Raw genomic sequence first — 15,873 nt, 5'->3', positions numbered from 1 at the left:
CACCTTAGCCAGTGGCTGCATTGTACAGTTAAGCATGTATTTTCGTATCTCTACTCTCTTTCAGACTATTTAGTAAGCCTAACAGAAAAATTGACACCAACACATCAGCCCAAGGGAGGTAAGCACCCTGCATTTTTGTGAGTCACTCATGAAGATATAGACTAAGAAGCTTTGAAAACCAGCTACTGACCTTGGAATGTCACAATCAGCCATTCATCTGGTGCTCACCATCCCCCTTTGAAATACCATTCTTACCTCAACTGCTAGGCTGGGAACTGCTATGAATGAGCCGTGTGGGGTGTGTGTGTGTGTGTGTGTGTGTGTGTGTGTGTGTGTGTGTGTGTGTGTGTGTGTGTGTGTGTGTGCTGTTCCTCAGGGTTGTTCACTTCATATTCTGAGGCAGGGTTACAAAATAAAAATAAAAATGGGGTGAGGAAGACAGCTCAGCAGAAACGCACTTCTTGTGTAATCACAAAGGACCCAAATCTGAGTCCCCAAAACCAACATAAAGTGGGGTGATGTGGTGTGGCAGTCTCGGGTCATCCCAGTGCTTTAGGGGTTTCCTGGAACAAATCCACAGACTAGCCACCTCAATGAATAACAGCAGGGTGACGGAGAAAGACACCCAACCTCAACCTCTGACCTCCACACGCATGTGCATACGTGACCATAAATGCACTTACACAATGCCAAAAAGAGGTAGAGTGACAGCCCAGAATTGCCCAGTGAGGGGCTGAGGCGTGGCCCAGGGATAGAGTGACAGCCTAGAGTCTCCCAGTAGTGGCCCAAACTTTAATCCCAGCTCTTAGGAGGCAGAGGCAGGTGGATCTCTGTGAGACAGAGGCCACCAACTACCTCAAGTATGGGACAGAAAGGCTCTGGGAACCAGCACTAGAAGACACATATAGTGGACTAGAGCCCATGGGCCACTCACATCCAGACAGAACAGATGCCACCAACCACATGAGATTCAATGATCTGCAAAATGGCATCACAGTCCTGAATCACAACACTCTCCGGGGGCTTTCTAGGGTCAGTGAAACACATTCATGTTCATAAACACATCCATATGTCTGCAAGGCACCCAGGCATGTCACATGCACGTGCAGACTGTGCAGGGACAGTGTCTGGGTACCAGACCAGCCACATTGATACCTAGTAACGGCAGAACCAACGACTGTGCCCTCAGCAGAGGCAAGGGAAAGGGTGCCAAGCTGTGGGTCCCAAGAAGCTAGCCAAGACCACATGGAGCACAGGATGTCCAAGCTACGCGAGTGTCTTCAGAGTCCAGGTACTTTTTGGAGCACAAATCTTTTTTTTTTTTTTAATTATTATTTATTTTGTTTCATGTGTATGAGTGTATTGCATGCATGTAAGTACACCCATGTTGTGCAGTGCCCTTGGAGGCCACAAGGGGACATCAGATTCCCCCGGAACTGGAGTTATAGACAGTTGTTAGCTACTATGTGGTGCTGGGAACCAAACCCGGGTCCCCTGCAAGAGCAGCTAGTGCTCTTAACCACTGAGCTGTCTCTCCAGCCCCTAGAGCACAGATCTTTTCTTTTTAAAAAAATTATTTATTTATTTATTTATTTATTTATTTATTTATTGGTCTTTTTGAGACAGGGTCTCCCTGTAGCCCCAGCTCTCCTGGAACTCACTATGTGGACCCCTCTGCCTCCCGAGTGCTGGGATTAAAGGCATGCACCACCACTCCCGGCTATTTATTATTTTTATGTGTATGCATGTATTGCCTGCATGTAGGTAAGCGCACCTGTGTCGTGCAATGCCTGTGGAGGACAGAAGAGGCTGTTGGATCCCCTGGAACTGGAGTTACAGACAGTTGTTAGCTGCCATGTAGGTGCTGGGATTCAAACTTGGGTCTTCTGCAAAAAGAACCAGTGTTCTTAACCACTGAGCCATCTCTCCAGTCCCTTGGAGCACAGATCTTAAATACTAAAGTCCATATAAAGGCTAACAACTATTCATTAACACCTGTTGCAAGGGATCCAGTGCCCTCTTCTGGCCGTTGTGGGTACTGTACACACATGGTGCCCAAACACAGACACACATAGAAGTAAAAATAAAGTAAAATCTAAAAACAACAAAATGTTAAAACCCTCACTGCCCATCACAGCCCTATGGGGGCACGTGGGCTCCACACCTCTGTCTGTCTGTCCTCACTTACAGTCAGCAGGTCACAGAGTCCTACCCTGGGCCCACTGAGCTTGGAGTACCATACTACCCAGAGCACCACATTTGGCCAGAGAGCTACCAAAAAGGCCTAAGAAACAGAAGGACCATTCCAGAGGACACAGTCCACAGGAGTAGGAGCCACCCAGCACTCAGACTAGGACAGGTGGGACACCACAGGGACAGCTGCACCCACAGACATGTGACCTCCTGAGCAAGAACTGAAACAAGCCAGGCCAGGCAAGGCCACCAAGCAGACCAGAGGCCCGCAGGAGCTGAGGCAGCTGGACACCAGGCCAGGCTGGCTAACCCAGGGCTGCAGGCCTCCCTGGGGCACTTGGCCACTGCTGAACAGCATATGTGAGACCCAGGCGGTGCACTGATCCGCACCTGAGCCCTTGACCATGTGAGGGTCCATCAGTGGCCATACCTCCCAGACCCAACTCAAGTCAGTGTCAGGTCCTGCCAAGTGGTAACCTGAAGTATGGACATAGGCTCAAGTTCCCCCACACATCAAATCCAGCATCTCCAGACTAGGACCTCCTGTCCTCATGTCCTGGGTCCCCACACATGCTGCCCTCCCCATTATCAGTCCCCCAACCAACAGTGGCCAGGGCTAGGGACGGGGTGACCCACACCACTTGCCCTGGATGAGGGACTAACACATGCCTCACGGTACTGCTTGTGTTACAGGACAGCCAGCTCCCCCACAGGCACTGGGTCCCACCTGCCAGGAACATTGACGGGGACCCAGCACCCCACCCATATGCCTGGGGCACTCAGATCCTGAGGAGTCCCAGGAAGCCTCCTACAGGTGTCTCCACCCAACACCCCTGGGCCTCCACACCCACCACAGACCTGTGAACCCTCAGAGCAGGACACAGGCAGATCCCACAGGAGCTGAGGGACCCACCACAGAATGGGAGCTGCTACAAGCCAGGCTTTGCCAAATCCCCACGTGGGCAGGGGAGCCACACCCAAACGTCCAGGGAGGATGGCAGGACAGGACAGAGGGACCGACAACCGAGAGATGCCATGGGGGGAGGGACCAGGAGACAGGTAGACAGATGACTAGATGGATGGATGTGTGTGGGGAAGTGGATGGGAAGGTGGACAATCGGGTGAATGGATGGGTGAATAGGTAGATGGGTATGTGGATGGATGGATGGATGGATGGTGTGGGTGGATGGACTGATAGACATATATATATATATATATACATATATATATATATACACACATGTATGTGTGTGTGAAAAGATGGGTAGGTGGGTGGGAGCATGGTGGAGTGGATTCCCAAAACATTGGCTTGGTTATTTTCCTGGTTGGGTGCTGGCATCTGGGGTCAGCGTGTCCTGGGTGAGGTCCCATGGGAGCTCCTGTCCTCACAGTGGTCTCCAGGTGGCCCTTAGCACCTGTGAGGCAGGGGAGCCATCAGGACCTGGGTGTCACAGGTTGTAGCTCACTTGGGAACACACAGTGTCACACAAACAAGCACATCCCCTCCTCATAGTGGCCCACAGAAACCCAGACCCCAACCTCAAGATGGGTGTGAGGCAGTGAGGCCACTGTGCTGACCAGGAGCCCCACCAACACTGGGGCCTGACTGCCCCCACAGGTCCTGTCTGAATAAACTGAGTCACGGTACACTTAAACAGCCTGCCATCCTAGCTTCCAGGTCTGACACACCGAGGTATCCTGTGTTCATAGCCCGGTCACAGCTGCATGGATGACACGTGACAGTGACAGTTGCAGGCTGTGTGCCCCAGCTGATAGACCCACTGACACAGTCTTATCTCCACACCGGTGGCAAAGTCTGCCAGGGGCACCAGGTGTGGGCACCAATGGCCTCAGTGGGCCACAGGCCAAACCAGCAAGTGACAGTGGAACCTGGTGTCACCCACTCCAGGGCAGCCCAGCCGAGCCATCCACACCCTGAAGCAGACAGTCCAACACCTGCTCGGGAGCTGCCCACATCATGCATGCCAGGAAAGCTGAGCCTGACCCTACCCTGCATCCTTGAAGGACACTAGACCTGGCACCTTGGCCTGTAGCTGATACCAAGACCACCCACTTGAGGACAGCATTAGGTTTCCTTCAGCCATTTGTCTACAGTCAGGTGGCCTCATGGATTTGAACCACATGAGATACAGGGATGGGACAGCAAACCTGCAGCCCAGATCAGAAGTTCTAGGCCAGCCTGAGCTACACGGTGCAACCCTGTCTCAAGAAAAAGTGGAGCTGGGGCAGCAGCTCAGTGGGTAGAGTACTTGTGGTTCTGTGAGTAGAGTGCCTGTGGCTCAGTAGAGTGCTTATAGCTCAGTGGGTGGAGTGCCTGTAGCTCAGTGGGTGGAGTACTTGTAGCTTAGTGGGCAAAGTGCTGATCTAGCACACACAAAGTCCTGGGTTCATCCCCAGTATCCCGTAAACCAGGTATGGTGACATATGCCTACATTCTAACACTCAGGAGATGGAAGCAGAAGGATCAGGGATTCAGGGTCATCCTCAGCTACATGTTTGAGGCCAGCCTGGATTACATGGGACCTCGTTTCCCACTAAAAAAAAAATAAAAACAAACAAGCATCAACAAAAGCCCCAGCATTCCCCCTTGTGACTCTACCACAGTACTGAGAGGCAGGGACGGGGCAGAGCTGGCTGTCACAATGAGGGACTAGGTAACTTAGGGGCGGGACATCAGAAAGTGCAGACCCCTGTTTAGTTCCAACATCCACAGGAGTCCTCGGCTCCGTCCACTCCCCTGAGGTGCTGTCCCCCATCGCAGGGCTGTGCTCGGTGACATGGGAGGACTGTCACTAGCAGCTACAGGGACACCGCCATGCCAGGCCTGGGCTCAGAGCTGTCAACTGCAGGACGGCCCAGCTCCAGGGATGTCTGCCCAGAGCAGGGGCCCACTGGCCACCATGGGGAGCCTTACCGGACGACCATGATGTGACAGCACCCTGCTCCCCAGGGGAACTGCATCCTGTCACACGGCCCCCTCAGACCCTAAGGAGGCCCGGAAGTGGGTTTGCTGGGTCCCCTGCAGAGGTGGGGGGACCAATGATACTGTGGAGACAGAAACCCCCAGGTGGGCAGCTTGGCACCTGGGGAACATGGGTCCCTGGGCTGTCATAGACAACATAACTGTCACACGGATCCCACATACAATCCCATGGAGTAGGAGGGCATAGGTCAGTGGCCCACAGCCCCCCTGGCCCAGGAGTATGTGGAAATATGGTGGCTGTCACACTGCAGGGGGTGGGCTCTTGGCATGGTGGGTGGAGGCTGGGGATACCCCACTTACAACAACCCAGAGCAGTGTCCCCAGATCCTGGAGGGGAGGGGGGGATACAGAATACCACAGCAAAAGCAAAGTGTCCCAACTGTGGCCACCAGGTGTGGGCAGCTGGAGTGAATCTAGATACCCCCAATTCTCGGCCTGCACAGCCCTGGGGAAACTGCACACACACAGCCACACAAGACAGCAGGGCACACACTGGGTCCCCTACATGCTACACCAGTACCGGTGGACCACGGTATCTGGTGACCCACACCTGTAGGCTCCCCACCCTGTGCCTTAACAACCATGGGGGGGCCAAATGGACCCCAGCCTGCTGTAGGCAGAAACTCCCTATCCCCCAGCCCCACTGCATCACCCCCAGCATCATGGGGCCCTGGCTGGCCTCCTACTAGGGACCTAAAGGGACCCAGTCAGTGGTCTTCCCAGAGAAGGCCCCATGGCCCCAGGGCCAGACAGCCTGTCCCCACCTGGGGCCATCAAGTCCTGATCCCAGATGCAGGACGTGACCTTCTGTCCAGTGCTGCTTCCCACAGCATGGTCAGATGCTGTAGAGATTGTGGTGACCTGTGGACACAGAGCTGGAATAACCCAGCCACCTCTGACCCAGGGTCCCATGTAGCCCAGGCTGTCCTCAAACTCCCTGTGTAGCTGAGGATGACCCGAGCTCCTGATCTTCCAGCCTTCATCTCCCTGGTGTTCACAGGATGCACATTGAAACCCCAGTCCCGTCCTCCCAACCTGCCCTTCACTGGGAATCAGTTTGGGGGGCCCCATGGGGGAGGGGTGGTGCACCTCTGACTCTGGGGACAGAGAAAGAAACTGAGGTCCATGAGGTCTGAGACAGGTTACAACAGCAGGTAAGGATGGGACTTAAGTCTGCGTCCTGGGGAGTGGGGTGAGGGCCACCAGGTTCTGGGGGGGGGGGGGAGCAGGAGCCAGTTCAGGCCTCCTTCCCAGGGAGGCTTGCCCAGCCCTTGGGCCACCCCCGCCGGATCCCCGGACAGGAAGCCCTGGAACTAACCGCCTGCTTTATTTAGAAAGTTGGGCCCAGCCCTGCCGGCCTGGGGGGACAAGGATTTCCAACCAGTGGCATCCACAGCACTGGATGGTGCACTCCTGTGACAGGGACTCTGACGGTATGTGGGGACCCAGGGCTGTGTGGAGTTTGAGTACACCTGGGGACCCCAGGACAGTGGGGACCCCATTACACAGGGGATCCCTGAACAGAGAAGACCCCATAACACAGGGGACCCCAAGACAGAGGAGACCCCAGGACAGATGGGACCCCATGACAGAGGACACCTAGGATGGAGGGGACCCCAAGACAGGAGGCCCCAGCACAGAGAGGACCCCAGGACAGATGGGACCCCAGGACAGTAGCGACAGAGAGAGGTGGCAACCTTGCTCACTAGAGGGGGGGTCCACTCAAGTTAGTCCCAGGCCACTGGCCATTGCCATAGCCACCGGACAGGCCTGAAGCACAGGCACACGCACAGGCCCGAATGGCTTGTATTCTGAGCACACACGTGGGGCTTTGCAAACTCACTGATCACAGGGCTGTTTTGCAAGTGTCATTCTGTGTGAAGTTCCACCATGGGGCAGGGCCACTGGAGTTTGGGGAGACTGGGGCCTGGAAACACTGAGTGACATCTGGTGCATCTGGGGTCACTGCTCAGCACCCTGCAGTGCCCGAGATGGTCACCCAGAGAAAGAGCCAGTCCATGGAGGCAGTCCATCTCTGCCTTGCTGAGTGACCTCCCCAGGCCAATTGCAGCCCAGGGGATGGTGGGGCAGGACACCTCGGGACAAAGCCCTTTCCTAGACAGCAACTACAGACCCAGGTGTGAGGGGACCACATCTGATGTGACTGAGGCCACAGACCCCCCCACTCTCAACTTTGTCTATGATGACCCAGGGACAATGGACTGCAGGTGCTGCATGCAGGGGTGGAGCAGGTCCCCACAAGCAGGCTTTCCCTCATCCTGGTCACAGAACCCTCCTCCCCCTAAGCCTGATTCCAATGGCTGCTGGGACACTTTTCCCCACCTGTCAAGAGTCACAGCTGGTTACCTCCTCCTGGATACTCTCCTGGAACAGTAGAAACGTTGACTCCCGCCCTCCCCAGGGAGCCAGACCTTCCTCAGGCTTCCTCTAGTGCTATGACCTGGACCCCAGACTCCCGAACAGGTGCAGGAGCCCAATTTCCAAGCTGGGGTTGCTCAACAGGGAAGGGGTAGAACACAGGTGCTCTGTGGACATAGGTGGGAGCTGGGGACCCATGGTCATATGCACAGGACCACACCCACACCAAGCCCCTCAGCTGCTGACCAGCTCAGCAGGCGTGGGAGGGATGACAGCACCCTGGAATCCCAGAGGACTTCAAGCCCAGCACTGGGGAGGACACAGTGCCAGGAGGACTTGCCCCACGACTCAGTCACCTGGTGTCACCCTAACAGACAGCATTTACAAACCCTGTCCCCAAACACAAAGCCACTGATCCTCTACAGAAATCAAACCAGGGCTACCCTGGTGGGGGTGGGCGTTGCAGGTCCTTCTTGGCTGCAGAGTCCTCTCCTCTCCTGGAAAAGCAGCTTAGAATTATAGGAAAACCACAGCATGCTGGGGGTAGGTAACAGAGGCTTTGAGACCCCAAGAGTCACACTGCTGCAAAGGCAAAGGGAAGAGGCATAGTGTCCCCCAACACCTGCCAGCTCCCCTAGGACACTTCCAATGCTCTGCCACCTGCCTCCAAGGCTCCCATAACCTGTGGCTGCTGGTGGGAACACGCCCCCAGAGTCCCTCCCTCAGATCCCTCAAGGCCATCTTTATGCACCCAACCTTTGTGTACCCCAGCCTCTGTCCTGGGCTGCAGCTCACCCTGGAGCTAGGAGGGGCGGCCAGTGCTCCCTGTCTGTTTGGTAAACACCTGCAGAACCTCATATGGGCCCTTATTGGGGGTGACAAGAGGACAGCTTAACCTGGGCCCCCTGACTCTTAGCAACAGGTGGACCACACGAGGAATCAGAGCCCCAGAGAGACCAGAGACACACTGTGCCCCTTGACAGGATGGACCAGGCTGCTCCAAAGAGGGTCCCCAGGAAACAGAACACAGGGCCTGTGACAACCCACAGGCCTCCGGCTAAGCAGCTTAAAGAAAAGAGGCCACCCACAATTCTTCATTGCACTGCAAGGTAGGGGACTTGGGGGATCTACCTGTCCAGGGTGGGAGGCAGAGGACTGGCCATGAAGGGAGAACATTAAGGGGGCAGAGGGCACAGTGGAGTCTTTTGGGGGGGATGAGGAGCCAAGTGAGAAAATGCAGACCAGCTTTGCAGAGCGCAGACAAGAGACTGACCCCAAAGGAATCTGGAGTCTTGTTAGAAGGACCCTAACAGAGACTGACCTGGGTCACATAGAGGTCTGGATGGCAGGAGATTGACCCCAAAGGAATTTGGGGTCTGGGTAGGGGGACCCTGACCTGTCTGATAGAGATTAGCCACCAAGGGTCTTAATGGCTGTGACCTGGGTCACACACGCTGGGCCCAGGATGACAGGTCACTGACTACAGTGAAGTGAAGTGGGGGGACCTGGGACAGACCAGATCGCTAGGATGCAGCGATCCCGGAAGTGCTGACCACTTGTGGGATCAACTGCAGTGTCCTGGCCCAAATCATGGGTTTGGGGAGGCTGGGGGAGGACGGATGCCACCCGGGGCCACCTGGTTGCCCAGCTGAGCCTGCAGCAGAGAGAACCGGAAGAGCTGACCACTGAGGAACGTTCCAGGTGTAGAGGGGTGACCAAGGGGGAGACCAGGCGCTGTGGTCGGCGCGGGGTGGCCCCTTGTCTGCAAAGCTGCCCCTGCAGACAGAACCCGGAAGAGCTGACCACTGAGGAATGTTCCAGGCGTCGGGGGATGACCCGGCGCCGCAGTCAGCCCGCGGTGGCCCCCTGGTTTGCAAAACTGCCCCTGCAAAGAGGAATCGCCGTGCACGCTCCTGCACGCTCGACGAAGACTGACGGAGGGCGGCGGGCGGGACTGACCGTCGGGAAGGACCCGGATGCCATGGTCACCCACCCTCCCGAGGTGGCCGCGACGCTCACCCAGCAGCAGCAGCTTTAGCTCCCGCCGTGCATCGCGCTTGTCCCGCCGCAGCTGCTTCTCGATCTCCGCGTTGATGCGCTTCGACTCCTTCACCTCGTCGCTCAGGCAACACGCCATCATGGATTCCAGAGTCATTGCTGCGGTCCCCCGGCCGTCGCCGGTCGGCCTCGACCTCGTCCCGCCTTCCTCTCGGAGCCGCAGCCGCGCAGCGCAGCCGCCGAAGCCGCCGCCACCGAGCGACGGCGCCGGACGACCCGAAGCGCTGCCTCGGGCCCCGAGATGGGCAGGCGGCGCGGCCAATGGGAGGGACCGGAGGGCTGCGCGCGCGCCGCGGGGCGGAACCGGAGCAGGCGGCGGGGGCGGGGCCTGCCCCTCCGGGGGCGGGGCCGGCGGGCTTGCGTCGACGAGGGAGGGAGCTGAGGCTGGCGGCCACCGGCCGCAGACGCCTGGGCTTATGGGAATGGGGAGGACTGTGCCAGCCGGAGCTCGGCTCCGTTCGGTTCTTCTCGGCTCAGGGAAGCTCCGCGAGGCTGCGCTCGGCTCCTCTCGGCTCAGGGAGGCTCCGCTTGGCTATGCTCGGTTCCTTTTGGCTCCGCGCAGCGGTGTTCCGATTCGCGAGGCTCAGACGCAGCCCCGAGGCAGGTACCTGCGCTTAGAGCGCACTAGGGCCATCGCCGTTGGCGGTGAGCGGAAACGCCCCGGCCTGGCCAGCTCGCCCACTCTGGACCACATTCCTACTGTATACCAAGCATAGATGCAGCGCCTACTGCGGACGAGACTGTATGCAACATCGACTGTATACCAGGCAATGATGCATGCCCTACTGCATGCCATTCATTGATACAAACACAGACTGTATGCCAAGCGATAATGCATGGCCCACTGTATGTAATGCACTGATGTAGCACCTGGTACATACCAGACAGGGCTCAAGCATGAACATACCAACTGTAGACTAGGCATTGATGAAGCAGCCTACTGTAGATCGAGCATTAATGCCATGCTTGCTGTATAGTAAGCATTAGGGCAGCACCTACTATATACCTGCTAGTAATACAGTGTCTACGGTATACAAGATAGGGTAGAAGCGTGATCTGTCTACTGTGTACCAGGCATGGATGCGATGCCAAATGTATACCAAGCATTAATGCTCTACCCACTGTATACCAGACATGGGTGCATCTTTTTTTCTTCAATTTTTTTGCTTATTTTATTGACTTAGGAGCCAAACGAGGCAGCATTTGGTCAGTTAAGAAAGACACATCAGGAGGCTGGAGAGACGGCTCAGCGGTTAGAAACACTGTTCTTGCAGAAGACACAGGTTCGAATCCCAGCACCCACAAGGCAGCTAACAACTGTCCCGTGGCTCCAGTTCCAGGCGATCCGATGGCCTCTTCTGTCCTCCACGGGCATTGCACGACAGGGGTGCACTCACCTACATGCAGATAATACACTCACACACATAAAATAAAAACAATAACTAAAATATTAAAAAAAAGAGAAAGACACATTATTGAAAAAACAAAATGTCACAGTGCTGTCGAGTGATCCCAGTCACAGGATTTGAGACTAGAAAGGACAATCTTTGGGTGGCATCGCTTAAGATATTTTACCCGCTCCCCTCCACTGCTGGGGATTGAACACGTGTGCCACTGAGCACCCTTAGCCCTTGGTCATTTATTTTCAAAGGGTCCCTTCACACACTATAGATGAAGAAGGCAAAGTTGTAGAACTGTGGTATGTGCTGGGTGGCTGCTGAGGCTTTGCCATCAGAGCCGGCGACTAGTAATTCAGCAGCAAATCACAGGGAGGGAGGGGACCTGTTTCCCCCCTTGCTCCCAACAACTCCAGTAAACTTGACTTGCTGAGCCACCACCGTACAACTATACTCCTCTCTCTTTCCTATGTGGAGACGATTTTTTACCTTACAGTGAGGGGAACCACTGTCTGCAGTCAAACACACCCTCTTCCAAGCTACAGAGTGCACAGGGTCATAGTCAGACTTCCTGCACTTGTGGCCTGGCAACCTATCGAGGTTCTTAGATTTAAAAAAAAGCTGAGGTGCTGGGCGTGGTGGCACACGCCTTTAATCCCAGCACTTGGGAGGCAGAGGCAGGCGGATCTCTGTGAGTTCAAGGCCAGCCTGGTCTACATAGTGAGTTCCAGGACAGCTGGGGCTACAGGAAGACCCTGTCTCAAAAAGACCAAAAAATAAATAAATAAAAATATTGTCACCAGTTCAGAGCAAACGAAAGCCCAATTGCTTAGAAATAATACTGTATCTCCTTACTTGTGCCCATGCCCTCTAATCACAGGTTAAACAGGTACAGCAGGCACTGATGTGGCACCTCTTCTTTATATTAATGTGTTGCCTGTTGTATACCAGACATTATAGAACACCTACTGTAAACCAGGCATTAACATGCACCTGCCATATGGGAGGTTAGGAATAAGCATTAACAGATGCCTGCTGTATACCAACCAGTATTTTATTCTCTTCATATGTGTATATGTATTGTTTATTTGACAAGTACAAGTTCCCTATTGATGAGCCCCAATCTGAGCCCCCTAAAGCTGAGCCACACTCATAGACCCCAAAAATATTTTCCATCTGACCATCTAGAATGAGATATGAATATACAGTAGGTGCTCAATCAATGTGCTTGGAATGTTGAAAAAAACACTTTGAAAGCCATGAGTGCTGTTAGCTCTGGAGATTCATTTGTAGTGGCGAGGACACAGGCTAAGCACCTGGTTTCCAAGATGGCCACACCCATGCCTCCTGTCCCATCCCCAGGGCACCACCAAGTGTCCTCCCAGAGGACTGACCTCCCACTCTTGAGATAAGAAGACAAGAGAGGGTCAAAGTCTCCATTTACTAGCTGATTGGGGGTGTGGGGTGATTAACTCCCCGAAACTTTCCAGTTGAGGCCTCTGTCCCCACCCTGGGGGACATGGCCAGGGCACAGGCCCGGGGTGGCCCAACAAGGGGTTCAAAGTTCCCCCCTTCCAAGCTGGTATTTACAGCCATGATCCAAGGTCCCCTCCTGTCCCCTCACTGTCACACACTCCCCTGATCCCCATCAAGGCCACTGCACACTTGCCTCATGCCTCCACGTCAGCCCCACATTTTCACACTGGAACTATTTTATTTGTCTGTGTGTCTTCCCTCTCCGGTAATTCCAGAACTACCTTGTGTGTGTCTACACTGCATTCACAGCCCAGCCTGGTTCATTCCCAGGTTTTATTGAGTGAGGCTCAGTGGTGAGTGCCTGCCCAGTGCAGACAGAGCCTGCGTCCATTCACAGTATTGAAAAATATGGGGCTGGAGAGATGGCTCAGCTGTTAATAACACTGGCTGTTCTTGCAGAAGACCTGGGTTCAAATCCCAGCACCCACATGGCAGCTAACAACTGTCTGTAACTCCAGTTCCAGGGGATCCGACAGCCTCCTCTGTCCTCCACGGGCATTGCACGACATGGGTGAACTTACATACATGCAGGCAATATACGCATACACATAAAAATAATATTTTAAAGAAAAGAAAAATACTCATTTTTTGGCTCTATTTTTTGTTTTTTGTTTGTTTGTTTGTTTTTTTCTGTGAGACAGGGTCTTCATGCAGCCCAAGCAGCCCAGGCTAGCCTCAAACTTGCTATGGAACCAGAATCACCTTGAACACCTGCTTACCCTCCCTCTACTGCCCGAATGCTAGGATGAGAGGTGTGTGTGTTCCTAGGCCAGTTCACGTGTGTTTTTTGCATGTATGTATAGTTCCCTTTTCATTGCTGCATAATATTCACTCCTATGGCTGGATTATGACTTCTTAAGCCATTTCCCTGTTGCTGGACTATGAGGTTGTTTCCAGTTTGGGGAATGTTATGAGTGACTTTCCCGTCACTTTGTAGCCAAGTCTGTATGTGGATCTGTGCTCTGCTTTCTTTTTTTTTTCTAATTTTTAAAATATTTTATTTTGATTGTATATGTTTGAGTGTTTATCTGGCATGTATGCAAGTGCACCTGTGTCATGCAATGCCTGCATATGCTAGAAGGGGGCATTGGATTCTCTGGAACTGGAGTTACAGATGATTGTTAACTGCCATGTGGGTGCTGGAAACTGAACCCAGGTCCTCTGCAAGAGCAGCCAGTGCACTTAACAGCTGGGCCAGCTCTCCAGCCCCTGTCCCATTCTACTTTCTTTTGGGTCCATAGATCAGGAATTGGATCTGAGTAAGTCAAGAAAGGGGCTCAGGGGCTGGGGAGATGGCTCACTGGGTCTTGCTGGGAAAACAAGAAGCCTTGAGTTCAAATCCTCGCCACTCATGTAACAAACCAGGTAGAGACACACATGTTCATGACCTCAATATTGGAGTAGTGGAGAGAGGTGGATCTGAGGAGCTGGACTTGGACAGTGAGCTTCGGGGGTCCCTGAGAGACCCTGTTTCAAGGGAATACAGTGGAGAGCAGGGCCGGGCGTGGTGGCGCACGCCTTTAACCCCAGCCTGCAGAGGCAGAGGCAGGTGGATCTCTGTGAGATGGAGGCCAGCCTGGGCTACGTAGCATGTTCCAGGCGAGCTGGGGCTATAGGGAGGAGACCTGGTCTCAAAGAAAAAAACAAAACAAATTAATTAAATTAAGGAAGAGAGGGCTGGGGATGCAGCTCAGAGGCAGAGCATCTGCTTAGCATGTGCAAAAGCCCTGGGTTCTGTCCCCAGCACCAGAGATCAGAACAGAGGGAAACTGAGGCCCAAGCAGAAGCAGCGGCTTGGCTTGAGGCCCAAGACACAAAGTCTAGCTGCCGCACCCTGGGGCTGTCCCAGGAGTCTTGGCCTGTGGACCTGGCCAACAGAGGGTTTATGAGACCATCTTGGGCTGGAGACAAGGCCACTTCCTGGCTCAGAGCCCAGAGCCAGGACAAAGGTGATGGCACAGGCGGATCAGGCAGGGCACTTATGGCCTCTAGGAACCATGGGAGATGCACTCACACCCCCACCCTGTCTTTATTTCTTAATTTTTTCTTTTTTGAGATAGGGTCTCATGTCCAGGCTGGCCCCCAACTCCCTATGTAGTTGAGGGTGGTCCTAAACTCCTGAATCTCCTATCTCCACCTCCAATGCTGGGATTAAAGGCATATACCACCAAGGCCAGATATTTTTATTTTCTCAAAACAGGTTCCCACTGTGTAGACAAGACTGACCTCCAGCTCACAGCCATCCTCCTATCTCAGACTCCTGAGACAGTGAAGGTGGTAAGTCTTGGTAATCAAAAGCTTAAAACAAGCCTGGGAGGCTAGATCTGGTGCTGCGCAACTGTCACTGTGACCTCAATAGAGCCCCGTCCTCTTGCATTTCTTCCTCTGTGACATAAATGTGCAACCACACACAGATGACTACTGTTAGACCTGAGGGAAACAGGAATTCCATCCACAAAGAGAGGAGACCTGGGCACCAGGAGAGTCACATCTAAACTTAAGTTTTGGAATTGGTGTGTAGCATGCTTGTAGCCCAGTGTGCAGAGTGCTTGTAGCCCAGTTGAAGCTTAACTGGTAGAGTACTTGTAGCTCAGTGGGTTGAGTACCTGTAGCTCAGTGGGTAGAATGCTCACCTAGCATACATGAGGCCCTGGTTCCATCCTCAGCGCCACAAAAACCAGGTGTGTTGGTACATACCTGTTTTCCCAACACTGGGGAAATGGAGACAGGAGAATCAGGAGTTCAGGGTCCTCCTTGGCTACATATGGAGTCAGGTGGCAGCCTGGGCTATGTGAGAGCCTGCCTGAGAAACAAAGAAAGGCTTCTACTGAGCAGCAATGGAGACAAAAATCTACCTCAGTCTTAAAATCCCAAGTGGGAACAGCCCAGTGTGTAAGAGATGATATATACCAGATGTGCTTTCTCCCCCCCACTGGATTATCATGCAGCCCTAAACAAGAGTGAGGTTCTGACACACCCCCACAGCATGGAGGGAGCCAGCAGCCACAGTGCTCAGTGAGAGACCCAGGAACAAAAGGCCACAGTGCTGGACTCCACGACAGGACGCATCCAGAGACAGGAAATGAGGTGATAGCTCATGGGAGCAGAACTTCATTTGAGTTGACAGAATGTTCTGGAACAAATAGAGGTGCTGGCTGTATAACTCTGAAGTACATTGTTTTATTTATTCTTATTTATTTTATGTGTATGTATGTTTTGCCTGCATGTGTGTGAATGACCCTGTATATGGTGCCCAAGGAGGTCAGAAGAGGGCGTCAATCCCCTGAAACTGGAGTTAGCCGCCAT

General features: G+C 53.8%; 1 protein-coding gene across 1 annotated transcript in view; it reads right to left on the bottom strand.

The window, feature by feature from the left end:
• The window catches only part of Gna11 (G protein subunit alpha 11), a 16,801-nt gene extending 6,886 nt beyond the window's left edge, over positions 1 to 9,915 (bottom strand). The window contains exon 1 of the mRNA XM_008837011.3: positions 9,596 to 9,915. Coding sequence (XP_008835233.1) covers positions 9,596 to 9,731 — 136 coding nt within the window. The 5' untranslated portion in view covers positions 9,732 to 9,915. The remainder of the gene's footprint in view (positions 1 to 9,595) is intronic.
• Between the last annotated feature and the right edge of the window lie 5,958 nt (positions 9,916 to 15,873).

The sequence above is a fragment of the Nannospalax galili genome, unplaced genomic scaffold, assembly GCF_000622305.1.
Source record: "Nannospalax galili isolate Female #2095 unplaced genomic scaffold, S.galili_v1.0 scaffold77, whole genome shotgun sequence".
Lineage (NCBI taxonomy): Eukaryota > Metazoa > Chordata > Mammalia > Rodentia > Spalacidae > Nannospalax > Nannospalax galili.
The sequence above is the reverse complement of the archived record's forward strand: the minus strand, read 5'-3'. Positions and strand labels throughout refer to the sequence as shown.